The sequence below is a fragment of the Halichoeres trimaculatus genome, unplaced genomic scaffold (assembly GCF_033239565.1).
Source record: "Halichoeres trimaculatus isolate MK-OKI-2021-1 unplaced genomic scaffold, fHalTri1.1 fHalTri1_scaffold_21, whole genome shotgun sequence".
Classification (NCBI taxonomy): Eukaryota; Metazoa; Chordata; class Actinopteri; order Labriformes; family Labridae; genus Halichoeres; species Halichoeres trimaculatus.
This window is the reverse complement of record NW_027437199.1, coordinates 10,341,266-10,369,195: the sequence shown is the minus strand read 5'-3', so window position 1 is coordinate 10,369,195 and position 27,930 is coordinate 10,341,266. Positions and strand designations below refer to the sequence as shown.

General features: G+C 39.5%; 1 protein-coding gene across 7 annotated transcripts in view; it reads left to right on the top strand.

Moving 5' to 3' along the window:
• LOC141810783 (pleckstrin homology domain-containing family A member 5-like) overlaps positions 1-27,930 on the top strand; it is a 252,612-nt gene that overhangs the window by 157,240 nt on the left and 67,442 nt on the right. For 3 of the 7 annotated variants that reach the window (XM_074698598.1, XM_074698596.1, XM_074698592.1), the window contains exons 4-6: positions 4,888-4,971; positions 15,276-15,329; positions 25,584-25,764. In XM_074698598.1, coding sequence (XP_074554699.1) covers positions 4,888-4,971; positions 15,276-15,329; positions 25,584-25,764 — 319 coding nt within the window. Of the gene's footprint in view, positions 1-4,676; positions 4,724-4,887; positions 4,972-15,275; positions 15,330-25,583; positions 25,765-27,930 lie in introns of those variants that run through there. The other 4 variants (XM_074698593.1, XM_074698599.1, XM_074698594.1 and 1 more) reach the window with 3 other exon arrangements.

Sequence of the window (27,930 nt, the reverse complement as noted above, 5' to 3'; positions counted from 1 at the left end):
AAAAATTCGAGACAGCACTTTTACTGTTGATTTGACTTTGGCTGAAATCTCTTTTCACCCCTGTTTTTCAAAGATGGAAAAAAAAAAACATGTTCCTCGTCCAGTGCACTGATTGGCTGTTTGGGTCTACAGGGTTCAAAAGAGCAGAGAATAAAACCAAACTTTTAAATAAGTGTCAACAGCTTCAAATGTGATACCTCGTTTACTTCTCCTTTTTGTTCCTAACATCTGGAAGCAAACTTACAAACACGAGGGCTACATACTCTGAAACACAGTCCACACTAGCTTTGCTACAAATATCCCAGAGTTTGAGTCAGCGAAAACACTCTGCAGAGACTTCAAACATGTTAGCATACCTTCAATTTCTGCAGCTGTGTTCATGACATATAATAATTTAATTAAAGATATATCAACAACAGACGCTGACATAGGAAATGGATTTCAATTGCACCCAAAACATTTTATGCAAAGGTCGGTCTGATAAAAGCAATCTTTGTAGTTTGATTTTGTTTGTGTGGGTCATGCAAAGGACATTTTGAAAGAAGCAGTATTTAAATTAGCCTAACTCATAACCAGAAAACTACAGCTTGTGCTGAGCAGTATAAAATAGCCTGCTGACATCAGTTTATACTACCTTATCATTTTATTTTTCAGTGATAAAAAAGTTGACGTAATGTTGAAATCTGCAGCCGCGGTCTGAATGGTCTATTTCCTGTTGGTTATGTTTGTTCCTCTTGTTAAGGTTTCTCTAACGAGGAAATGAACCTCTGCACTCTCTGTGATGACTAAAGATGACTCACATTACCTCTCCTGTTCCATCTCCCCTGAGCATCAAAAAGGCCTGCGGTTAAAATCAAATAATGCTCAGTTCAAGCAGAGTCCAGCTGCTCAACATGCTGCTGCAATTTGTCTCACCGTAGATCTGAAACTGAGCGTAATGATGGTTTGAAATACCGCTTTAAGTTGGGGCTGAAAGCCTGCTGAAAGCACCCTGTTGGTTTATTCACTACTTGTTTTTTTTCACAGCCATCTTGTTATCAAAGGCAGTTTCTGATCTTTCCATCCGACTCGTCTTTTATCCTCAAAACGAGTTTGTCAGACTTTACAAGACAGAACAAATTTCAACAGCCTTTTCTTTAAGTTTTTACCACACTCCCACTTTTTCTGCGTGTGTGTGTGTGTGTGTGTGTGTGTGTGTGTGTGTGTGTGTGTGTGTGTGTGTGATGTGGGTGTGAAAACGGTGAACACACTCGACCTCCATCTGCCTCCCACACATGCTGACCCCCCCAGAGAGATATGGGGTTTATTTAAGGATCCTCTCTCAGGTGTGAGGACACGCACCTTTTTGTTCGGGGGACCTGGGTTTAAGATTACAAACAACTTGTTGGAGAAAAGTACAAGGAATAATTTAATTTCAAAACATAATTGATTATAATTGCATAATTATTTTAGATAAATCACATAAGTCTGACTCCCTCCCAGGAAATAGTTTCCAAATAGTAACTTAGGCTTTTTTTCTGACTTTAACTGACATTTCAGCAGCAACAGTTGTACAGCACTAAATAAAAGAGGGTTCCTTAGAGAGGCTCTGTTCTCTGTGGACAAAAATAGGACCAAATTAAAAACACAAAACACACAAAAGTATGTTTGTATTTGGAAGCTATGATTTTTGGCTCAGTTACTTTGTTTTTTGCTCCGAGTTGACAATCAAACACTTCTCTTAAAGCCAGAATTAGTTTATAATTTAGTGTGTGGGGGTAAAAAAATAGAGCATTTTCCTCTGCTGCCGTCCTAAACAGACTGTGTGTGCAAGTGTGGGTGTGTGTGTGTGTGTCTTGGTGTGTGTACTAACACTGCGTTGGGATTTATGGTGACGTGTAAAAGGAAGGAAACAGCTCTATTCTTTCTCTTTTTCACTCTGTCAGCATCTGCGTCACCTCCTGTGCCTGTATGGAGTCTGGCCTAAAAACGGACCGGCGTGTGTGTGTGTGTGTTTGTGTGTCTGAACTTCTTGCATCTGTATTCACAGACTGTTCTTTAGTTGGTTGAAACAACCCGACAGAAAAGCTGAGAGCTTGTTGCTCTGTCGGTAGATGGTGTGCATTAGATAAAGAGGAAAGCTTCTGAGTATGTTGCTTATGATATCCTGTTGTTTTTGAGTCATAATCACTTTTAAAAGACTGTTACAACTCTTCCTATTTAAGAGGGACTGCAGCTAACTTGAAAAACAGAAGATTATTATATGTTAAAGACGCTTTTCTCGACTCTTTCTGTACCTCCTCGCCTTCAGGGTATGGTCTAGAACCTGGAAATTGATCTCAGTGCACCACCTTGAACGATGTTTCTTTTTTTAATGAGGTATCCTACAAGGGGGTGCAGTGAAATCAAATTGCATCTCAAGGGGAGGAGGCTTGTTGAAGGAGCTGTCATGCAGACGCACAGGCTTTTAAGACCTGTGACTCATCTGGAGTGTCCAAATCATTGCACTTTAGCTTCCTGTCGTACGTTTTTGCTATCAGAGATGTTTCAGTAGCTCCTCGGGCTGTGTAATTACCCGTGTGAGATGCTTGATTCTGATTGGTTGAAACTACTTGATTACAGTTATTGACTTCCACTAACATGACACCAGAAGAAAACTGATCACATCATGCTAACTCTGAGGAATAAGGTGAGGCTTTAATGTGATGTAAAATCATTAGATCCCGTTATTATTGGTGAACAATATACCAAGAAAATTAGCATTAGCATGCTAATGGGTCAGACCAAACAAAATGGATATCCATCACAGTGGACTTAATTAAAATTGTATACTTAAATCATTTTGATAACCATACATTACCCCTTACTTATTTCCCCACTCTCAATCCCAGCCTGAGATGGACACTGGTGTTTTTACCACAGTGTCAAGTGGCAGAGGGGAAATATGCCAAACTACTTTCTGTGGATTGATTTGACATCACGTGTGTCAGCCCAACAATATGGAACATCAGCTCAGGTGTAAGTATGTCATATCCATCTAAGGTAGGAGGCACTAAGCCACAAGCAGAGGAGGAAAAGGAAGGAAATGAGGATGCACAAACGGAAATATCAGGGGTCTGTGGCTGAAGATGAAAGTTGGTAGAACTCGTCTTGTTAGTGTTGGAGTGTGAAGGAGTTTGTGTCATCAGTGACAGACGTATGAAGACGTCCTCTGTGGAGTTAATCCATCTCTATAAATCCTGGAGGATTAATCAAAACACAAACAAACAAACAAAAAAAAGTGTTCCCATATTTTTTTTTGTAGTGTAATCTGTGGGATTTTCTTTGATGTCATCTCTGCCTAAATCTTGCTGCATTAAGCCGGAAACAGCTGGGCAGCATCATAACCACTCACCTCCGTAGTCTGCCTTTTAATGCAGTGAGGAGTGTGTGTGTGTGTGTGTGATGATTATCACTCAGATTTCTGTTTATATGTGCTCAGGTCCTCTTTAGAGCCAAAAAAGAAGAGGAAAATATTTGAGTAAAAGTGTGATGAATAGAAGGTAGATTATAAAGTATGAAGAGGAAAGAGGAGGGAAGACGGGTAGCAGTGAAGAGGGTGTATTATTGATGCCAGGTGTGCTGACAAAGAGGTGCTTAAAGATATTAAGTGTCACAATCACAGAGGCATGCAGTTATGGTACCACAGTTACAACCAGATGAATGATTGAAAAATGACTCATAACTTTTCTGGTTATAAAATAAAATATAGTTTTTAAAACATTTCATCGAAAACATTTTTTAAAAGTAGCTTTGAGCTGTCATGTTGCTCCTGCCCATCGCTCAAAGAGACCACGTCCCTTATTATACTGGGTGGGAGAAAAATTAGAAAATCGATATATCAGGGTTTTTTTTTTGACAGTATCACAACTGAGTTTCTTTGTCAAAAAATCATTTTTTCGACTTCAAATTCTTCATTTTCACTTTGTTTATAAACTGGAATGAAAAAAGTTACCACTTTTCTCCAGCAGAGGGTGAAATGTTTCTCTCTGACTCATGTAATGTGCATTTTATGGGAAAATATGGCTCCTGATATAGTCTGTAGACATTATCATCATCATCATCTAACTTTTTCACATGGTCTGGTGTTAAAAAAAAGCAAACTAAAAATCCCCCCAAAAATATTGAAGCATCGCAATTTAAACTGAATCAACATCCCAATAATCCTAATAGAAACGCCTGAGTTGCTAAAAAAAACAAAAACAAAAAAACTTAGCCTTTTTATTTTCCATCAAAGAAATGAGCAATTTACGCAACTTTTTTTGTTTGTACCATGCTGTAGTCATGTTCAGCTTTACAGTTTGACATCTTAACATAGGGCTTTATGGAAACCGATGTGCTTTAGGGGCAGCATCTAGTGGACACTCCTGGAACTGCAGTTTTTGGCAGGTTTGCTTTAGCTCGAAGTAAGTCTAGGAGGTTGCTGGAGGGAGGGAGGAAGAGAGAAGCAAAAGGGGATACAGGAAGTGCCACTGTGACCGTGAGAGGGAGGGAGAGAGTTTATCAGTTCTCTTTTGTCCTGCAGACTCTCACTTTCTCCAGTCTGCTGTGGACTTGACTGGATTCAGAGGTCTGCTCAGTTAGCTGACTTGCTTTTCCTTCTTCTGCATTTTCTGGAGGGACTGGATTTTTTTTAAAGAACTACATCATCCCTTCTGATCAAATAGGACATAATGCTGAAGTTCAGTGTCACTCACCGCTCCAGGTGTGTGTTTCGCGTGTTTGTGATGGTGTGATGCAGAGTTTGAATATGCTCCTGTTTTCAGCTGTTCATTTCGTTCTTTTCTCACTTCATGTTGCAGTGATTTAATGTGTCTTAACTCTCCTTTTCTTACTAATTTTGTCTCTCGTTCCTCTCTCTTTCTGCAGCCACAACGAACGGAAGGTGACCTGTAAGCACCCAGTGTCAGGCATCCCCTCCCAAGACAACTGCATCTTTGTGGTCAATGAACAGTAAGTCTCTCTGCACGCCGACACGCCCGCTCAGCATTGTGTGCTGCTGATTTCTGAGCTGATTACAAAGGTCACTTATAGGCGACTTCTTTCATGAAAACACTGCTGCAGCTGTGCTCTGCAGATGTGTCAGTGTGTGGATGCACTGGAAGATAGTTGATCTGGAGACAGAGCTGACAGGACCCATGAAAACAGAAGAAAGTAGGATGAGTCACTGTTAGTGCATCCCGGGTTCAATACCAAATCTACCTTCATCTTTCTGAGCAGAATACATCTTTGAAATGCTAACCGCACTCTGTTCAAGTACAAACTTTTGCATACTTTTGTCTTCTTGAGGGGGTATTTTATTTTTAGTTGATTGGCACATGTGCTGAATTGTCTCACATTTTTTCCTCCAGTCATAATCCATACAATCAGAACTATATCATACACATTTTTCTTATTCTCCTCATTCCCTTAAACAATGTCAGCTTATTTAGATGAGACTTAAACACAGCATTGTACTGTGGATAATGATATAAAAAAACAGTTTACTGCACATCTTCAAACATATTATGTACAATTTGAATTATTGTGGGTTTTTTTTTTACATGGAGTTATGGATATGACAGGATTCAATGACTCCAAGGTCTACATCTCCATTTTTGTTTTTCCTTATTTGTAATTTTTAATGTCTTCTACAAACAGTCCGTCAATGTTTTGCTTCCAGGCTCTGCAAAAACTCAAACCTAAGCAAGTATTTCATAATATTTCTGGTTAAAAAACATCTTACTACGCTCACCGTAACCTATTCTCCCTTTTTTAAAATTTATTTATTTATTTATTTATTTATTTATTTATTTATTTATTTATTTATTTATTTATTTATTTATGTATTTATTTATTTTTTAGTTCAATTTATTTCTGTCATTTCAAACATAAACACTCATATACACAATGAAGTGAAAGTGAACAAATGTTGAGTTAATGCTTTTTCTGCACTAACACCAAACAGTTAACAGCAGCAAAACAAGAAAAACGAAAACAACTGATGTAAGAGAAAACATTTTTGTCCAGTTTCTTATAATAAGAATGACGACGAGTTGCCTGGGATCCATTTCAGCTAACACATTTACAGCCCAACTTCATATACGCTGAAATATCTCTCAAAGTCCTCTTTTTTCAGAACCTGTTGGCGGTCTTTTTCCTACCACCAGCTATTGAGCTATTCTTGCATTGTAATAATAAAAAGATGAAAAAGAAGCTTTTTATTCAAATTTTAGCGCAGTTTCTTATCTACATAACAAGGCTCTGACTCACCTCATTTTTTAGCACTCATCACAGCTTTTACACCTCCAACAATCTCAACCAATTTATCTTTGTGCTTATGGAAATGAATTCTATCAAGAACCTCAACTGTTTTTATGCAGCCGTCACAGCATTTCCACCAAGTGTGCGCACTGAAAGTTCCTGGAACCTGCTGCAAAGTACCGAAAAAAGTTATTTGAAAGGCTACGACAGGCCTCCAAGAAATTAAGTGCTGCATAGTCAGCGTGACAGTGCAGGAACATAAGGATGGAGGAGATTCAGATTGGGCTGGGACTGATTTAAAAGCTTCACTCTGCAGTATTTCCTGCTTCTTTTATTTGGAGAAGACTTTTGAAGGAACTTTATCAGCAAATGCCCCCACTTTCTGCTGTATTTTATCTGTGCTTAAGATATCACAGACTTGTTTCCTGCTTCATGTGTGAAAAATGTCAAAGCAATGCAAAAAACCACACACCCTGGCTCACCTGAGGGTAAATTTTTGTCAACAGTATCTGAAGTACAGTCTGTAGTACTGAATCAATCAAAAATGGCTAGTTAGGTAAGCCCCGCCCCTTAAACTCCTGTATGCAATTAAGTAAGACTGATACTTGATCTGTTGCTCCTCAAAAAGGTCCTGGTCCTCTGGGAATGTAACTGCAGAGGTGCAGTTTTAGGAGACATGTAATCATCACCCAACTGCAAAAAGGAGGAACTTACACTTTAGTTTTCTGCAAAGATGATAGAAGTGTTGTATAATTCTTGAAACAATGCAGCTTCTTTTGCATGATAGCTTCTCATGTAGCATTTTTCAATTTGTGCTGTCGAGAAATCACTACATCAACTGTGAGCCACTTTAAAGCTCTGCTTGTTCATTCACTGTCCCTTTAAAATGAAATCATCTGAGTCGTGTGAGTTCAGAGTCGATGCAGCTGTGAGGACGTCCACACAGCATCAGTGTTCATCTCTCCAGCAGCTTCTACGCCCACACGGAGAGTAAAACGGCCGGGTGTTTATCAGCGTCTGCACGCCACATGACACTCCAGATCCTGTCTGGTTTTCAGAGCACAAAATAAGCGCAGAACAAACTGAGCTCCTCCTCTGAGTCTGGCATTGGTGTTAGAGCATCTAAAGGCTGCAGTTGAATAGAAAGCAAAGGGTTGTGGATGTTTTACCTGTAGTTTAATTGTAGTAATTTTTTTAAAGGGTCTGATCTGGGGTGCTGCTGTGCACAGGTCTACCGCCCAGCTACTGGCTCTGTTTGGGTCAGTGGAAAACACTTTAATTATAAATTCCTGCATTGAAATGCTCTAATGTGGTTTTAAGATATGAAGCATTTTTTTCTTCCATTCTTAGTATTGTAGAAGGTTTGAAAACCCTCTTTACCCTATAGACATTTCTTAGAGTGAAATAGTTTCATAAAGTTAATTAAATACTTAGAAATTCCAGCTTTCCCTTACCTCAGGTGGTTCACCCTCCAACTTTAGCAGCCTTCATGCAGGGCGGTGATGTTAAGCTGATCTTTATGGTTTTTAAAAGTTAGACTCAGGGCTGCTGAGGCTTTGTCTCCTTATTCACCTCCCTCGGCAGTTTTTGCCATTAGTGATGCAGGTTGTGAAGCACGGACGCTATCGTCCAGACTTTGAATCTGAGATATCAAACATGTTTGATAACACCAGGGCGGCTCAGATGAGCCTCGTGGGAGGTTTAAGATTTGATCCGTTGAACACCCACGTTACCAGAATATCTGAACCAAACTGACTTAGACCTGATGACAGATTTTTTTTCCTGATTGTCAGTAGCGATGAATCAGAAAAAACAGCCTGATCATCCAGCAGCCTGGCTTTGAAAAGCCTTTTTAGTCATGTTAAATGGAAGGGCTCCTGCAGATAGTCATGGCATTAAGCTGTCAGCAGTTTTTAAAGAAACTCATGAAACAAAGGCCTCTCGGCTGTTGCTAGTGATAAGCGTCTTTCTTCTTCTATGAGCAAATGAAGGAGAGACTGAATATTCAGATCACACACCAAGCAAAGTTCACTCCTCTAGATGTGTCTGACATAAACACACCAACATCCTTTTGTTCACTCTATTCCCTGTAGAAGTAGTGGCTGTTTGTGATCAATGTCAGTTTCACAGTGGACACCAAACTGGTTTTGTCTTCAGGGATATTTTTACTATTTTTGCTCCTGTGTTTGTCTGGAGATCCTACATGTAACCATGGCCGCATTGTTTACATGTAAAATCAGCTGCTATCAGCCTGTAGCATGTCAATGCTAACTGGTGTAAGGCCTGATGTCTTTCCACAAGATGAGGAAAAAGTAGGTGAGGACGACGTGCTAGTTCTCAGGTGTGAGCTAAAAAGTGATGACATGGACCTGTCCTTCCATCCATCGTTATTGGGAACGTAAGATCTATCTTCAATAAGATGGACGAGCTAGCCGTGCTAACCCAGCAACAGAGGGAATACCAGAGGGCAGAGTAGCATCATGCTATTCACAGACATGATTAATGGAGCTAACTGGAGACCAACGCCACATTGGAAGAGCTTCACCTGCTCTGAGCAGACAGGATCTAGAGGAGACAGAGACTGAACAGATTGCTGAAGAAGCTCAGTCCTGGACCCTGTGGAGGTGGAGGCTGGCTAACTGGAGAATGATGGACAAGCTGTCATCATCTATTTTCTTATGGACCTTTTTGCCCTTTCTATACACTTTCTTACTTTTGTTTTCTTGATTTATGCTGTGACTCCTGAATTTCCCCTCAGGGATACATAAAGTATTTTCGATTCTATAATGATTCAGATTAGTCAAAAGTTAAGCTTTGTCAGCCCTGTCCTGCCACCTGTTTTCTTGCAGTCACCAAATCTTGCTGATTTCTCATTGGTCAATACCATAAGTCCGCATAAAAGAGAGGTTGATTTAAAATGTCCATCTTGAATCTTTATATAGAGATTATGGATTTAGCTGCAGACCAGCTCGACTGTCTGACTCTGTCATACAGATGCAGCGTTCAGCTGTCAGACAGTAAATCCTCCAGATCTTATTGCTGTTAAATGTTTGAGCCTGATTGTGTGTCTGTGTCACTGAGGATCACTTAATCCTTAAACATCGACACTGATGACACTGTTACTGTGCGGCTCTTTGTCTGCACATCCTCCTTTATCCATTTGGTCTATCATCCTTTGTCCTCCTCTTAATCCATCTCTCTTTGCCTGCTCTGTCTGTGTCAATGCATCTCTGTTTGGTTTGTTTATGACCCCTGTGCTACAGACTCACAGTCCAAAACTCGACGTTTCTATGAATGTTTTTCTTTTCCTCACATTTCTGCAGCCTGAGTGACTGACTGCCGACTTCTCCCTACCCATCAACTCCTAAATAGGATCCTTTCTGCAGTCCAAACACACATTTCTCACAAAGAAACTACTCTCCCCTCACTGGAGAGAACGTGGAAAACAACAAAAAGTCAGGGTGACGGCGCTGAAATGAAATTTAGGACCCGAGCTTCTGAAACAGACAAACAAACTGCAGCAATTACACGCTCCACCTCCAAAAGAGTCGTCAGGACGGTATTTCAATCCTCCTCGTCTCCGAGCTGTGAGGCCGAGATACCGACCCTAAAACACACACACACACATACGCTCACACACACTCAGAGTTGTACACACTCTTTTTTACTGCTAACAAGTTCAGTGCTGCTCACTTTGTGGCAGCATCTTCTCTTTCACACACACCCTTTCCTTCACATCCACACACATCATATATCTCCCACCCCAATTATCTCCTCTGTCACACGGCTCCTGTTAGGGCTGTGTCTGCATGTGTGGAAGTGTGTGTGCATGTGTGTGTATTGCGTAAATGAAGTGTGCATGGTTTGTATTTTTAAACTTGTTGAGCGGAGATTAGGTGAGAAAGTCTCGGCTCCTTAACTGCAGTGAAGCTGTTAATGAGAGTTTCACCTTTTTCTGCTCTGACTGGTGTGAAGATGATGTTAGGAAATGAAATGACTGCTGTGTTTTAGAGTTAAGTTCAAATAACTTTTAAGCAAACTTTCCTTAAAGCTGTAAAGTCCTGGGTTTATAACAGCTGATACAATTGCCCCCATAAAAGAATAGATAAACTATTTATGGGGTTCTTTTAATAATTCTTAACTATGTAGCATTTTTTTTGGGCTACATGCACAAAAATGGCCACAGTATAAGCAAATCTCAGGGTTCACATAGATCCTTGAAATGTCTTAATAGGTCTCATATTCAAAGGTTAGAGGTGTTAAATTTTAAATGGCTCATTAATAAATGCCCAACAAGAAGTTTAAGATTTTCAAAAAATTCATTAAGTCTCGCTGCTCTCTGGATCAGGCCTTGAAACAGAAGTAGTGGGGCCAATTCAGATGTAAGTTGAATTTAAAGAGGGGGTATTTTGCCTTCCCAAATTTAACAATGGACTTAAAATATCAATGCTGGAATTCAATAAAATTTAATGTGTGCAAATTGTCAAACTGCGATTTACTCGTATGCTGTAGAAATTCCTGAATCTGCCTCTAAATGTCTCAAAATGGTCCCTTTTAAAAAGTAGCACAAGTTTTTCTTGAGACTTGCTGAAATGATGAGGTCATTGCAAAAGTATTTCCTCACTGGTTTTTGACATGTTAGAGAGTCAGCCCCGAAACACCAAAGTCTGCCCCTGACAGGCCCAAAGAGGGCTGGCCAATCAGAGGAAAGGGGGTTTGTGGGGTGAGGAGTCTTAAAGACACAGCAGCTTAAACAATATGGCTGAAATAAGGATTATCTAAAACAACAGTTTGAGAAAAGTCAGGATTTCTTTGAGCTGCAAATCATGTAAAGCTACTTCGAGGTACTAGGGGGACAATAAAGCCTAAAAATAACACTGTACCCCCTCTTTAAGGCATATTTATCCCATACAATGTAAAAACTTAACATGAAAACTATGTAAAATGAAGTGGTTTATGTTATCTATGAGACCACAATGTTGCATTATTTGCAACACTATGTTCCTAGATTACAGTGTTTACTTTTATTGAAGTTTAAAAGTTGCTGATTGGAAAAAAAAAAAAAACTCCACATGGATCCACAGAATGTGCAACAATAGGTGTTTACTAAGTGGAGCTCTCTGCTGTGGTACCTTGTAGCACCAGTAATCTGGAGCCATTTAAATAAATAAGAAAGCAGCATTTTCTCATCTACTGTTGGCCAAACTTAGCCTAAGAAAATCATAACACCTGCAGTTTTGACTTGATTGCAGAGATACCACACAGTTTGGTGCTCTGTCTGAAGGCTTGGATTCAGGAACAGGTAGGTGTCAGCTGTACCTCCTCTGCACTGGGAACACACAGCAGAAGCTAGCTGTAATAAATGTATGTATTAAAAAGGCGTCTTAGTGCCGCATGAGCCCTCCAGTCTCTTCACTTCATCTCTCTTCCTCTAAAACTTTTAAATGAATATGAAAATGAATGAGCAGAAGCTGTAAGCCTCCCCTCCAGGCTCCGAGTGTTCTCAGTCTGAGAGAGCTCTTTAGATTTTCCCTGAACAACACAGAGGTGATTCAAAGAACCATCAAGGAGCTGCTAAAACCTGCCTCGCTGTGGTACGGTCTCAGAAGCTCCTGTATGTGACTGCACGGGGAACACTCACACTTTTATGATCGAGGATGTTCTCCTTTCGAGGTTTGTGAGGCGTGTTTAAATACGGGGACTATTAGCGCTCTGGAGGATTAACAAAAACAGGCCCTGAATTATTTCTATCACTTAGCACCATGCAGAACAACAGACATTAAATGGACATTGGCAAACTCAGTTTGAATTTCTGAGTGTTTAATTTTCAGGATTCCATTTTTGGAGTTGGTTACAAACACAACAAACTGCAAAGCCTGACCAGACCTGGCTGGCCAATGCTGCAGTCCTCTTTATCCAAATCCCCTTTTTTAATGTACGTTGCATCTTTTTAAAGAAGAGATCTTTATTTTTTTTTTTTGCTTCATACGATCCGAACGCCTGTAAAAGCCAAAGTGATTTATAGTGCAAAAGTATCCCTGCTTTCTTTACACTGTTGTTTTAGCCTCTGTCTGAAACGCTTTGTTTCAGCTGCTGCCTCTGTAAGGCTCTGCTGCTCCACAAACCCCCTTCCCTTTGATTGGCTGGCCCTCTAGGAGGGTGTCAAAGCAGAGCTGTGGGCAGAACTTTGTGTTTGAGGCCCACCTCTCTTAACGTGTCATTACCAATTAGGAAATCCCATAACCTCATCATTTCATCAAGTTTTGTCGAGATCTTGTGCTATTTTTAGAATTAACCATTTTAACTTGTTTACAGACAGATTTAGGGTTTTCTAAAAAAAAAAATATGAATATGTTGTGGTTTGAATTTTTTGCACTCTCAGTATGGACATCCAGCATTGTTACTTTTTAACCTTGTTTAAAATATGAGAAAGTATAATACCCCCTCTTTAAAATTTGCCGCAAATATGTCAAAGGTAGTTAAAAAGGTTGAGTTGCAGATCTGCCTTTGGAGATCTTTTCATTGCTTCCAATTGTTGACTTTCCTGACAGTACAAACATCTTTTATCCAGAAAATAAAACCCTTATTTCCAGCTAGTCCAGCAAGGGAATACTTCTTGCTCACTCCTCAGCATCTCTTTATCTGACCTCGACTTCTCACAGTGGAAATCAATGGCAACTTTTACTCAAATGATTTGGCCAGCCACCTGGACCTCAGCCACATGTGCTCTGCATTAAATGATTTTCAGTAATCCCCGCCAGCTTCTTTGAGCAGAAGCTTCAGTGAGACTCAACAGAGCTGATCCTCCTTCACACTGACGGGGCTATGGATGTTGTATAGGATGCTAATTTTCAGATCTGAGTTGAAGGGTCGATGCGTCAAGCCTCTGTGAAATAGAGTTAGCTTTCCCTATACCAATAAAACGTAATGCACCGTGATCTGAATGCAGTAAACATAAATGTGAGCCCATTTGGAAGTAGAGGAAGGTCAAGACATTCCCCTTTGTACCCCAGAACTGATTACTCATGATGTTGGTAATTCAAGCCTGTTCTCATCCTCAAATCGTCAAAAACATTATCATTGCCCTCTGCATCTCATTTTAAAGCTCAAACCTTATGCATCACAATAACAAACTCTTGGGTTTCTCCAATTTAAAGCAGCAGAAGTCAAAACGCTGACACAGTCCTCGTGGGGTGGTGGTACTGGATAGAAAAACAAAGCAGCAAATTGTTTCTAGAGGACCAGAAAATGAGTCCAGTGTAAAACAAAAATGATTCAGAACATCCTAGAAACTGGTGAAAAAGTGTGTGTTCTAAAAATACCACAAGATTTTTACGAGATCTTTATTGGATCTTGCCACAATACTGAGGTCATTACAAAACGATCTTCTTGTTGGTTTGCGACATGTTGGGGGGGTGGGCCTCAAACTCAAAAGACCTCCTCAAGGCCCCCAGAAGGCTGGCCAATCACAGAAAAGGGGGTTCATAGAGTGGGGGAGTTTAAAGAGACAGCAGCTTGAAAAAAGCAGCCGAAATAAGGGTTTTCTAAAACAACACTGTGAGAAAGGTGGGAATTTTTTAAAGCCGTAAATCACGTAAAATTAGTACAGGGATACCAGAGAAACGGTTTAAAGCTTAAAAAATTGCACATACCCCCTCTTTAAAGTTTTGACCCATCTTTAACCTTCGCAAACCTAAACCTTTTAACTATCAGTTACAGTTGGAAGATGAATGTGTTGCCTAAAATGCTTCTCAGATAGCTTGATCCTCAGTTCTGATTAAGTGCTGTTGTGAAATAAGTTGTTACCAATGTTACCAAAATATAGCTATAGCCACTTTTTTGTCATCTTGCTGCTTTTCCCTGGTGCAAACATTTCAGCCTCACTGTACCCTGTGACAAAGAGGAATTAAGTGTCATTATGGTACTTACGTGTTATTACCAGGTTATAACCTGGACATCATATTAATGTGCTTGTGATGCAAATCAGTTATAATTTCCCTCCTTTTCTTCTTGACCCTTTTATTCCCCTTACCGTTAATGTTCTCCCGCTCTGCCTCCGACTGTCAGCCGTGATAGATCTCCACCTATCCCCGCCTCACTCACAGAGCAGAAGTTCAGATCAAGACATTTCTAAAACCCACATTAAGAAAGTTTCTTTTGCTCTCCTGAGGGAAGTTTCCCTCCTCTTATCACATCAGAGTAATGTTCCTCTCTGTAGCTCTTGCTTTTATTAATCACTATCTGCTCTCCCCTTTTTATGTTTTGTGATATTTTCAGCTCACTAATTTCTCCTTCTGTTCATCTCCCCTGTGTTTTGTTAAAGCCGGCTGCACCCTCCCTCCTAACAAGTTAAGACGGAGGAGTTTAAAAAGAAAAGTCAGGCTTATCTGGCTCAGCTTTGACCGTTTCTGACACTTTGCCTTCTTCTATCTTTTCCTTCGTCCTCCATCTGTCTCGGGCATTAATTATTAACAGATTCCACTCAGATGTCTGATTGTTCAAACAACAGAAAGATAGGACAGTGGCAGGGAGTGTTAGCAGACAGACTCACAAGAAGGAATCAGAAAGAAAGAGGGACACAGAGAAACAGACGGTAATGTGGAGTTGATGGGTGTCCCTCTCTGTATGAGGGGTGTAGGGCTGATTGGCCGATCAAAGCCATGTCGCGAGAGCTGATGGAAAAATTGCCTGACTTTGAATTAATAATCAGATCGCCTGGAGCGAGACACTGCTAGATTGGTGTTTAGGAGAACAAAGAGTTTGGGGTTTGACCACAAAAGCTTCCTGTTTCCTCATGGTTATGTTAGACCTCTAAAACATGGAGGAAAATACTTGTGAGAGTAACTGGGTGATGTTCCCGTCGAACACAAAGTGCTTCACTTTTTTCATGTCCACTTTTTTTATCCTTGATGTTGTGTTTTTTTCTCATTATTTATTTCATGATGCATGACTGACTTTAATTTGAGTTCTTATTATTTTTGTCATTCTCTCTCCCTCCTTTGTTTTGTTTCTAGCTTGAGTTGTGGAAAGCTTGTCCACCCTGACAAGCCTGCAGAGGCTCTGGACAGGTAAAGTCCCCCTCACACCTCTGGAAGAGCTGCTTCAGCTTTCAAGCTTTCATACTAAAGACTGCTTTTGCCAGCAACTAAAACCTGAAGTAGCTGTATGCAGAACCTTTATGTGAGGAAGTTCACTTGTTTGCTGTTTTGACTTGAGAAAGTGGCTGATTTAAGATATGTAATGTATGCAGTGATTAGGTTTCGCATATTTCCACAGCCAGATCTAATCAAACTCAAATGTCCAAAATGTCTCTAAAGCAGCAAAACTGTAGCACATACAAACACATGAAATATTAAAGCTGATGTAGGAAGTTTTAGGCCCATTATAAGAGGGTCTGAAATTCACACCAGTGCCTTTTTATGAGCTGTGAATGAAAAGCTCAAGTTGTTCTCACATTTTAAACCACAACTGCAGGGGCCAGTGTCAGAAGAGGTTGTTAGTTGGATTCTACTGATAATATATATATTTTTTAAAGGTGGGTATTATGCTTTCTCAAGTTTTGAAACATGGCAATAAAGAAACAATGCTGGATGTCCAAACTAAACAAGCAAATTCTTAAATCATTTCCTGTTCTTATGTCGTAGAAATCCCTGCATACGACCATAAAAAGTTAGCACCTTCAGAGGACTTGCTAAAAGAAAAGGGTCATCCCATTGGGATCATTTGCCTGGTTCATAATGCGTTACACAGACAGGCCTCAAATACCCAAGGTCTGCTCAAAGCTATGCCCCTGACAGGCTTCCCGAGGGCTGGCCAATCAGAGAGAGGGGGTTCCGTGGAATATGGAGCCTTAAAGGGACAGCAGGTAACGCAAAGCTTTTCAAACAGAGGTTTTAAGATGTGTTTTCTACAACACTAGCGAAAAAAAGAGATATTTTTTTGGACTGTATATCATCTAAAGCTAGTACAGGGGCATCAGAGAGACACATTTTTGAAATATATATATATATATATAAAAACAAGGTACCCCCTCTTTAAGTGTAACACATTCAGGACAAGAAAGGCAAAGAGGCAAGAGGCACAGCTTCTTTAACATGGTGCTTTATGTAATCAAATGTTAGGAAATTGATGTTTTTATCGTTCATCATTTACTCAAACCTAAAAACAAACTTTTAATAAACCTCACCAAGCAGTTTCTGTGCCTTAATATAACCAGACGGTTGCAGGCCCAAATATATTAGATGTAAAATATGTCTCTGCACGGCTTATTTTGTAAGTCTGCTGCCCTTTTGTAAAAGTTCATCCATTTGCTGCACAATTTATTCCAACATGATCGCTAATGCCTGCACATAAAAACTCAAAGCTTGAAAGGCCAGCTTCACAGACGATGAGATCAGACCTCGTAAGCTCTGCGTATCTTTTCAACAAACTGCTACCTCACTCTCTGAAAACTGGGTTCTGTGCAAAATTCCCATTAATATCTTAAGCTCTGCCTCTCATTATGCAAGAAATATCTTGACTGCATTCATTAAGTGCTGTGTCATGCTTTTATGCTCGCCATTTTAAAGCATTGAGCAGAGTTGTTAGAATATATGAAGTGATGCTCTTAGCTTCAGATGCAGACAAATGTGCAGTGCACCAATCAGATATCAGCCACAACTCGAGTCAAGGAGCATGTACCAGATACACAGAGATCATTTCAGTTCTCTCCTGTGTCGCCGTTAGACAGCAAACAAGTGAAACTGCTCCTTTAACGCAAGACAAATCTAATTGTTGAAGCCTTACTTTGCTCTTACAGAGTAACACACTGATCTAACATGTCAGGACGCCTCTTCCAGCAACGTCTTCAGCTGCCTTCATCTTTAATTCACCGCTTTGTTCCTCTGTGTGATGACTCTGTTTCTTCTCCGTCTTGTTTCTGCCTCTTGCTAACACTAACTTTATTTCACTCTCTGCGTGAGTTGTCTGATGAGCCGCTGAGCTGCACTAATGTAGAAATGATATTCAGGATGATTGATGCATTGTGTCTGCAGCATACAGCAGGGAAAGTTAAAGTTTGCTCTCTGAGTAATAACTCTGTGCCGGATTTAATAGAAATAACCTTTTTTTGTTGCCTTCTGATCAAATTAAATCCCTTCTTCCTTCAGCGTTTGGTTTTATTACCTCTGAAATGAAGAAATGGAATCAGATGTCAGGCAGCGACAGTGACTATGCAGACACATTTTCCTCACTGATAACAGGGTTTATGAGCAGAGGACGGTGCTTGCTTCCTGCCAAAGCTTTGAACTGTCTCCTGTTGAACCGTGACTCACTGAATGAATCCAGAAACATTAAAGAAAAAATGTAGATCCCGAGAAATGTACCTTTAGTGATTCTCATAACTAAAAAAAGGAAAAAAACATGATTCAGCCTGAGTGTCAGTTTGCATCAAAGAGAGGGTCAACTCAGATGAACTTTAACCAAATCAACACCACTTTCTGAGTTTGTGATGGTGTCCTTTCCAGCAAGACATCCAACCCTGACCACCACATTGTGCCGAAAAAGATGAAAAGCTCTTCTAGGCTCAGGTTTTGCTCTATTCTTGAAGTAGGCGCCACATGTACAGATGCTACCTTCCTCTCCTTGAGCCTCCTGTTCCTCTCAGGCTTCCCTATCAAATAAAGGAAGACACCCCAGATACGTAATGTGGAAAAATTTGAGCTTTGAAGCCTAAAACACAGGGAACAGTGACATCTATTAGATGCAAAATGTTTGATATCAATTACAATGACAGCCTAGCTTCATTACACCTCACAATATCCACATTTTTAGTCTAGCTTATGAGAAATGAACGTCCAGGAATCCAGTGTGTAATGAAACCAAACTTATTGTGTCTCACCTGAAACACACCAGATCAGCTGCAGTGGGACTCCGTTGCGCTGTTTGTCAACTCACACCAGCTGCGTGTTCAGTCCAACAACCTGTATGACTGACAGACAGCTGGAGTCACAGACCGAGAAGTTCCCGAGCTTCCCACTTGATTGATAAGTCTCTCTTCAGTCATGTTGGGCTGTGAAACCTCAAACCTGTTGACTCCTGGTCTGGCTCTGCTCATTATGTCCTTTCGTCGTCGTAGTCAAGCTAAATACAAACTGGTTTTGGCACGGTTTGTTTTATTTTGAAAGTCGCTGGGTGTTTTAAGGTAGTTTCCGGTCACAACTTCTGCCCCCGCTTAATCTTTCCTACGTTGAATTTATGCATCAGAGCTCCACATTAAATATTGTTCTGATATATTTAAAATGATTTTTTTTTGCAAAGCGGGGTTTTATGAGGTACTTGTCAAAATCCCAACAGGGGAAGCTGCTCACCACTATCCTCTGATTTGTAAAAATACAGAAGTTCTGTTTTTACTAAGTCCCAGTTCTGACAGTAGGAGCTCTCTGGATTCAGAAGCTCACAGTTTTCCGCTCCTTGTACTCCCAGGTTGGATCTCTCCTGCTCTCCAGAAAGCATAGAAGTTTCTCCCCCTTTTCCCTCAATCCATTGAGTCTCATTCATCCTTTGTAAACTCTGTGTCTGCGGTAATCAGAAGGTCATTGTGGCTTTCAGGAACACTTTTTTCTTAATCTGGTTGCATTTTTTTTTTCATTTGAAGCAGGCTGACCCAAACAGCTGATTAGTACACTGGAACAAAGTAAAGCAGTGAAACGTCCTGAATATAGCAGGTTTAGGTCAGAGTTTCTTGAAATTAACACTCAGCAGTTGGGAAAAACAAAAAGCAGACAAGTAGAAAAACCAACAGGAACACTCTGTCAAGGTTGCCAGGGCTGCAGTTTTCCAGCAGAATTAACCTACTTTAAAGCATCAACAAAAGTGTACCTTAATGACAGTGTACAGTGTGTGGCTGCCTCAGCAAGGAGTTATTTTTCTATTTCACCAATACTGGTGGCATTGGGTTGGTTTTGATAGATTTTGGGCTAGTTTTTATTAGCAACTGGGCTGTCTCTTTTTCACACAGACCTGGCAACCCTAGGTTCCATAGCACCTTTTCCTATTTGGCAATGATATGGTCATCTCAGATCCACCTAGATCCGTATCAACATTGTCTGCTTTTTATTGTGATCACAGCGATTCAGTGTAATGCCTCCAAAACGAGAATCTCTATTTCTCTGAAATTACATGTAAGATGGTGCAGAGCAAATCCAAACGATGTTTCACACTGAACTGAATCATCATCCATCATATCCATCCAACATCCAACATCTATCATGTTGAAAACAAACATTCATACTCACAGAGCAGGGAAGCCAAACCACAAACAAATGCATCAGAGGAAAAAAACAACAACAAAAAAATGATGTTTCATTTCAGTTGTTCATTTCTGATGCTGCCTCGAGAGCTGAGCAACAGAGATCAAACACAAACCGGTTTGATCAGAGAAGCGAGGAACAAATAGAAGAGTTTATGGAGGAAAGGTTAATAAAGGATCAGATCACTGTGAGAGTGAAGGATGAAAACAGGAACGAGATGAGACAGAGGAGAGAGCTGAAACGGCAAAAAGAGGGAAACACAGATTGGCTGCAAGATCAGTGGATGAATTTTGTTATGTGTGTGTGTGTTAGTCACCCTACTTTAGATGTAGGGCTCTTGTTACTGGAGGCGAGTGAAGGCCTTCTCTCTTACTCACAGTCAATTGGCCGGCAATTCAGTGTCACTGACAGAGCCACGGAATGGGAGCAATTTCACAACATCCGCCTCTGGCAACAATACCTCTCTGTGTTCTAATGGGTAAATGCCTTCTCTTGTACGTACACACAAACCCACACGAATGCACACACACACACACACACACACACACACACACACACACACACACACACACACACACACACACACACACACACACATACACACACACACACACACACACACACACACACACACACACACACACAAACTGAGGCTGGTTTATGAGAAGGTTGCCATTTCAGCTGAAAAATATCTCATGATGAGGGGAGTCTTGCTCCAAATTCTTAACTTATCCGGCAAAGTCAGTGATGTTGTCAGGTAGACTGGTGTCCCAGAAGACTAGTGAGAATCATATAGGAGGTTTCAGCTTTTTAGAAATACTAGAAATACATAATACTTAGAAATACAGGAAATGACCTTAACGCATTATAAAGGGATCTAAGATGATTTAGATCATGGATACTTCACACAACACAAGTAATCTAGGTCCAGTTTTTAGATGGCAAAACTAGAATAAAAGGTGGGACAAGTTAGTGATCAATGTACAAGTGTTTTCCTTGCAAGGAATCTTGCTTCATTTGACTGGACAGTAGTTTCCCCCTTCTTTAGGTTTGCTGAGTCTCATTGGTCCTCTTTTAACTCTGGTCCTTGTGACTGTCAGAATTAAGGTCATTATAGTTAACGCAAACTAACAAAATAAGGAAAACTAGAGGTGGAAAAACTTTAATTTTTAATGAAATAAATAATAAAAAAAATAGCAATAAAGAAAAAGTAATAAAAAAAAGATTTTTTTTAAAAACTTAAACAGTATTATGAGTTTACAAAACTAAAATGAACTAAAACTTTTGAGGAACAAAAGATTGTCAGTGTAAATCTCTCATACATAATCTCTCTGTTTTGGGTGGATATGAAAGGATTTTTGTTTTCCACTTGTTTCACACCAGTTGGCACAGGCACAAAAGCAAGCATGCATCCACACTGTTTGCTAGCAGAGCCTTAACCTCTTAAGACCTGACCTTTTTCTGGTGTGCATTTTTTAATTCACCTTGCTATTTTGGATAAGTAAGACCTAATAAGTGTTAAACTCTGACAACTGTCCCATAAGCTGAAATTTAAACTCCAAAAAGTAAAACAATGAAATAAATAAATAAATAAATAATTATTATTAGAATGTTATATTATTCTTATTCTTATTCTTATTCTTATTCTTATTATTATTATTATTATTATTATTATTATTATTATTATTATTATTATTATTATTATAAAAACATGAGAAAATTGGAAAACTATAAAAATGTTGGTCAGACTTTGTTGTATTTTTGTTTCTTTTGAAGCCTGCACACCTTTACAGCTGATCAGAAGAACAATCCACCCAAAGGTGTGTTAAGAGAACTTCAAGCCTGTGCTGTTTGCATTTAGTTAAAGCCAATTTTAGCTCCCCATGAAATCCCTAATCAAAGGGGAATGAGTGTTTCAATTAGAACAACAGAGCAGCTCTAGTTTCTGGGGAACACTGAGTCAAAATTAGAATGGCTGCACAAGTCTCCAAAGTACTCTAAGAGGGATACTTAGCCTTTTACTGTACTTAAAATACTTTAATTCACCAGCACAGCTCCCTCAGCTGATATTAGTAATCTAGCCGCTCTTAAGAGCTTTGTGTTAAATGCAACAAGCTGCCCTCCCCTGTATGTTTTTACCAGACTGAAAGCAGCATGAAGGCTCTGATATCCTGTATAAAAGAGATTTAGATCATTAAAAAAACACACCATTGATTTTTAAAACCCGCTCATTAAATGCATCTGCTCTCCGGAGCTCGTTTCCAGTTTTAACAGTCATATATTCTCTCCGCATTGACATAACAAGTTTAAATTGATGTTTCTATTTGATATGTGAGATTAGCCGACGTTTAATTTGCAGAGTTTGGGGTTTTTCATTTGACTTCAAGGAACTACAACATGCTGAGTGGGCTGAAATACTGAAAGGTTGATTATCACAGCTGCCAAAGTAGAATATAGAAGAGCTGCTGATGTGCTGCAAGGCATTTAAATTGTTGGCAAGGCTATTACCCTCCTTCCTTGATGAAATTACAGTACTTTCATAATAAATTATTGGTGATAAACCCTCATTTTATTTAAGACTGAGCCCCCTCAGGACAATGAATACAGTGATCCAGTGTTATGAAGAGTTACTGCCTTCGAGGAGGGATGCAGATGTCCATTAAACACCTGGTATTTTACTGCTCATCTGACAAACAGTGTGGAGTAATCACAGGTGAAATGCTAGATGTGTCGTTTATCAACAGCAGTAGTTGCTGTGCACCTCAAATTGTCGGACAGTCTGGTCAGAAAACTTATCCTGACCAAACAACTTCATTCATACTCCCAAAAAGAGGGCTTTAACTTAAATTCTGTTTTGTTTCAAATAAACCAAAGCATCTTGGCTCAAGACTGAGAGGATACAGGGACCAGTCTGCATCAAGTAAAGCTTGTTTTATTTATTTTTTAATATTTACCTGTTTTTAATTGTTTTTTAGCAGAGCGTCAACATCAACAAAGCTGAAAACATGTTTGTTTTTTATTTTGCTGTGAATATAAGAATTTTTTTTTTTTGGGGGGGGTGGGGGGGGGGGGGGGGGGGCACTAGAAAAGCACTCAGAGAGCGCAGACATCTGCCAAGCATATTGTGATTGTTATGCAACACTTTAGTCCTACTTTAATGTTATACTCCCTTTCGGCAGACTGTCTGCTACAATTTGGTGTTAGTTGCAGGTTTGTACCATAATTTATTACCTGACAGTGTTGAAAATTATGATGACCCAGTACATATTTCATATTCCAGATCTTAGTATCCAGAATATTGCCAGGATCTGGATCATACGTCTACATGTTTCAGAAATTATGGTGACCTTGTCTTGTATTGTTTTGCAAAGCAATCCAACCATTTATTGTGGAGTTATATACACATGGTGAAAACGTCCCTATCTCTCAATGATAAAGAATCCTTTAAAAAATCCTGGATCCAGACAGTGAGCTGGATCACCTCCAAAATTTAGTTACTTCTTCTTTTTCCCATTTTTAACATTTCCTGAAAATTTAATCAAGATCTGTTTATTAGTTTTTGAGTTATGTTGTTCGCAGACAAACAGAAAAACTCTCCCAAAAACATAACCTCCTTGGGAAATGCACAAAAAGATAATACCACTATGATTGTGCAAAGGATGGTTTTATAAATGTAGCAGGTTTGAGTTTGGATTTTAATATGGTATTCATACTTAGATGGAAACCAACATGATGATGTTGGAAAGACAAGAGGATTAGGGAAAAAACACCTGGAAACAGTTTTTTCTTCAGAACTGCAGATTTGATATTAGTTCCCAGAGGATGTGTCTCAGTGGATGACTTCAAGACCATAAAGTAAGACCTCTACAAAGATGCACCGCATCACCAGCCAAGACCCTCTTTAGTACCATCTTGGGGACTGGCAGCAGTCCCAGCACTCCACTGAGCTGGAGTAATAAAAAGCTTTGTGTTTTGTGTGCCATCAACAACAATAACAAGTCGGACAATGAGTTCCTTTGACCTGACTTGTTCTGTTCTGCTGACCTTGGTAGCAGAGATAAAGCTGTCTCCCTGCTGTGGTTTTAATCAAACTCTGAAACCTTGAACTTTCTCTTCCTCACATTAGCTATTGTCCTTCTACTCCACTAAGGGGCAAAACTTTGAGCTGGTTCAATTTGTCAGGCCAAGTTGGCAGGCCATTTAAATTGGTTGGACGTGGAGGCATACATCAGCGGTGACACCTGGAGAATAATAGCTGTGATTCATGCCACCGACTCTCTTCCTTCACTTTCTTACTTTCTTTATCTCTTCCTCTCCAGTTCCTGACTCCAACACTTCCCTCTCTGCTCTCCCTCATTTAAACCCCTCTACGCTGCCTCTCAATCTCATCCTCCCTCTCTTTAATGAGTGGAACAGAGATGGTGTGTCATTAAGAGGGAGAAGATAGGGTCTGCTTGATGAGATGGAGGGTTGGGCTAATTGGCTAGTTTGTTCGTTTTGGAGACGAATTCTGTCTTAGGGATTTACGTCTCCCCTCCGTCATCTTGGCATCAGTTAAGATACAGCGTGCAGGATCGCTTCCACCTGCACGAATTTACCAATTATTTTGACTGATTGAACTTATTTTAACCAAGGGCACATTCACACCCAACCGCCTTCAATCACACTTTGCAGCATTATCTCCTTTAAGGTGGTCGCTGTTGGGAAAGAAAAACCATTTCAGCTTTCATTAACAAAGTCTCACGTTCTTTTGCACAAACTCTGGAGTGCACTGGGATGGTTTGGAAGTAAAACCACTCCTTCCACCCCAACCACCTCTGAACGTAAACCACCTCTAGACATGTTAACAAGGTCAAAAAATGGAGAAGCCCAAAAACAAGAGGACACAAAAGTCATGATCTGAATTGAAACCAAAGCGCTGCCTAAATTTATACTCAAATGGGCTCAAATACTTCAATGCACGGTATTCACACATGCATGTTGAAAAGTCCTGGTAAATTACAAGAATCTGTGGGTGGGTACCATGTGTGAACGCAATAAGCCAAACCTTTATACTCTCCAAAACCGAGTTTTTCTTTGCACATTTTTCTAGGCCTGCCTTTAAATTGAGCCTTGCATCACAAGTCCAAAATGCTACACAATTTAGTCCTGACTTGCTCCATCAAATTTAGATTTCTAAGAGTGTTTTCATCCAGGGCAGGAAGAATGCATCAAGCTAGCACAACATGAACATGTGACTTAGCATTAGCTTGTTTTGCGAGGTGGCTACTCTCTACATAAAGTAGCACCTTGTACTATTTGTGTGCAAGATGCAATGATGTTAAGTTCCTTGCACCCAGCTTCAATATGGAGTGCACATTATGTAGAGCCGATGGAAACCATCGTTTTGCTTCAGGAGCATTTGAACCTTCGAACTAGGCAAGGACTCTGATTGACCTGTCCTGATTTGAGCTGGATGGATCTGAGCTGAGGAAGGAGCTGATGCATTATGCAGATAATTACAGCCTGAGCTGGCAGATTGGTTTGGCTCCAAGGAAACGATAAAATGTGTACAGGATTTAAATTATGGATAAGAAAGAGGACTTCTTTTTGGCAGCAGTATGAATTTATTAGATAATATTTGAAAGTTTCCATATATACATGAATGTTTAACCTTTATAGCTCAGTGAGTCTAACTTCAGACCAATACTTACGCTCTTGAGAAGACGTTTCTCTGTATTTTCCAGTAAATTTATCTGACGAGTTTTCACTAAAGGTGGATAACTGCGCTCAGGAAATAGTAATATGTGTGGTTGGAAAGTGGAGGACTGCTCTTGACCTTGCTAGAACATTTGCAAAACCCTAATTTTTGATGATGGATGTGACATCTGATGGATGCTTCAGGCACTGAGCATGTTTCTTTTTTCATGCAGTTATTTCCTGCTTCAACCACAGGCTGCTAACATTTGTTACCTCTGTCACACTTGGTTTTGCACTTTGATCGTCAAGGGGTTAAATGTGTGGGAACTCTCTCTGTATCTCCTCCTGCTGCAGGCCTGCTCCCAAGGCTTCCTCAGAGAAGGACAGCAGCAGTGACAAGAAAGAACGTCCCATGAGCACCATGAGCGAGGCGTCAAACTACACAGGTGGCTCCGACTACAGCACCTTCCCCGGCAGCCCGGTCACCAACGTCACGACAGGAACCACCACCACTTCTTCAGCATCATCCACACGGGTCAGTCTCAATCCACACAGGCCTCAGATCCATAAACAAGTTGCCCCAAAGTCTTGTAAACGTTCATGTTCCCCAGAGAATTACTCTCCATGACTTTTACTGCTGTATCGTAGCAGGAAGTGCCGTCAGCAGGTAGAAATCGTTCAGTTGTTTCCAAGATGGATGGCTCAATATCTTCAAAGTTCAGGAGTCTTAAAATTTTGCTGATCCTTTGACCTTTCTTTTGGCTCCCAGAGGTTAAGACTGCTTTAAAATTGTTCAAAAGTTCTCGTATCCACAGTGCTTCGGTTTTTGGACTGATGTATGACAGTCTGATTGGTATTAAAAGACCAAAGTGCTTGCTAAGTTTTCTTTTGTATCTGTCACTTTTTGGGCCCAGCAAGGGGCAATAGCAGGGTGCAGTCTGTTCTTTAAAGAGCGTGTCTTTTTAATTTTGGGCAAACATTGGCCACAGTTTTTCCCACTGATACAGTTTCTGTGGTGCAATGTGGGTAAAAAGTTTCACTGTGAAGTTGGGAGGCAGACTTGCGCATATCCAAGATATAGCTCACAGTTTGACACATAATCCCCAGTAATATGTTTATAGTGAGATTTAGAGATGGCTTATGTAACTGAGGGATAGAGTGTCCCTGTTTGAACTATTTGTGCTGCAGGATGGTATTCAGACATGAGGCTATCAGCAGAGGCAAAGATGGGATTTTCCAATGAAGTTTTCTGCATGCAGTGCACTTAACTAGTCTTATGTTACAGGAAATCTACTTTTTTTAAAGCAGTTTAGCAAGAAAAGTGGAACGACTGGATACGTTATTATTATTATTATTATTATTATTATTATTATTATTATTATTATTATTATTATTATTATTATTATTATTATTATAACAACCTAAACAACCATTTTAAATTTTGAGAGTAAAATAATTATAATACAAGTACCACTTCTGCTTCTACTGGATGATAACATATTTCCCCTGGTATAGTATAAAAAAAGAAGCTGTACAGAAGTAAGTGCTTATTTTGAGAAAAGAAAGCAAGAAAATTTGTAAATATGTATAACTCTGTGATATATATATATATATATATTTTAAATATATTTATATATATGCTATAGCATAAAATAAGAGTAGATATATGTATATACTATTATATTTATGATTAAAAATGAACTAAATAAATCCATACATGATTATTTAGAATTAGAGACATATAATACTTTATTGCCATGTCAATGTGTTAGAATGGATTTTTTTTCATTGAGAATCAAAACAACACTTACTGATCACATTACAGAACAGAAATTCTAATAATTCAACATAGTAAAAACCAACACTGAATAAAAAAAAAACGTTCCAATAATAAAAAAGGATTCCATCTAAGAGTAAAATAGGATAAGAAACCAAAAGGGAAATAAATATTGAAGCACCTGCAGGGGAAGCAGCAATGGTAGTAACAATAAATGAATAGATTAAAAACGTAAATAAGTGCTGAAACTCAAATATGCTAACTTTATATTTGTACAGGTATGAAAATATGACTCGAAAAGCTTGCTTAAAGTGCAATAAAATGTATCCCTGTATCAATAATCTGACTCTATTTACAGCCCTTATGTATAAGTGTGATGAAACACAAAGTGCCTTACATTAAGTCAATATTAAGGAAAACAGCCAAGGCACTCCCATCCCACAATCCATGACCTATATAAGAAAGAGAAGAATCAAAGTCTGAATGAAAACTGGTGAAGGCAAAGCTGAGGAACTTTTTGTTCATGATGACTTTGGCGACCCCTGTGGACAAAGATGTCCATACTGTTTATGTACTGTACATGTGTTATCCATGTTTCTCAATAGTGAATTGCTCTCAGTCAGTTGGCCTGATTCATACAACCAAATCATGGTTGTCAAAATTATACTTGTTAAAGGTCCTGTTTGCTCTTTAAGATCAGAAAGGGCATTTGTTTTTGTTTGAGGTCTTTTTCCACAGCTATCTAAAATATTCTCATATAAACAGATTGTACAATAAAAGCGTTAAACTTCAAGATAACTGAATGGGACAGCAATAAAATAAAGGAATTAGATAAGGTCATAGAACGGTGAAAGGTTATGCAAAACAATGAAATACAACAAGATGCTGTATAAATCTATAGATGTGAAATAAATTCAAGGGTTG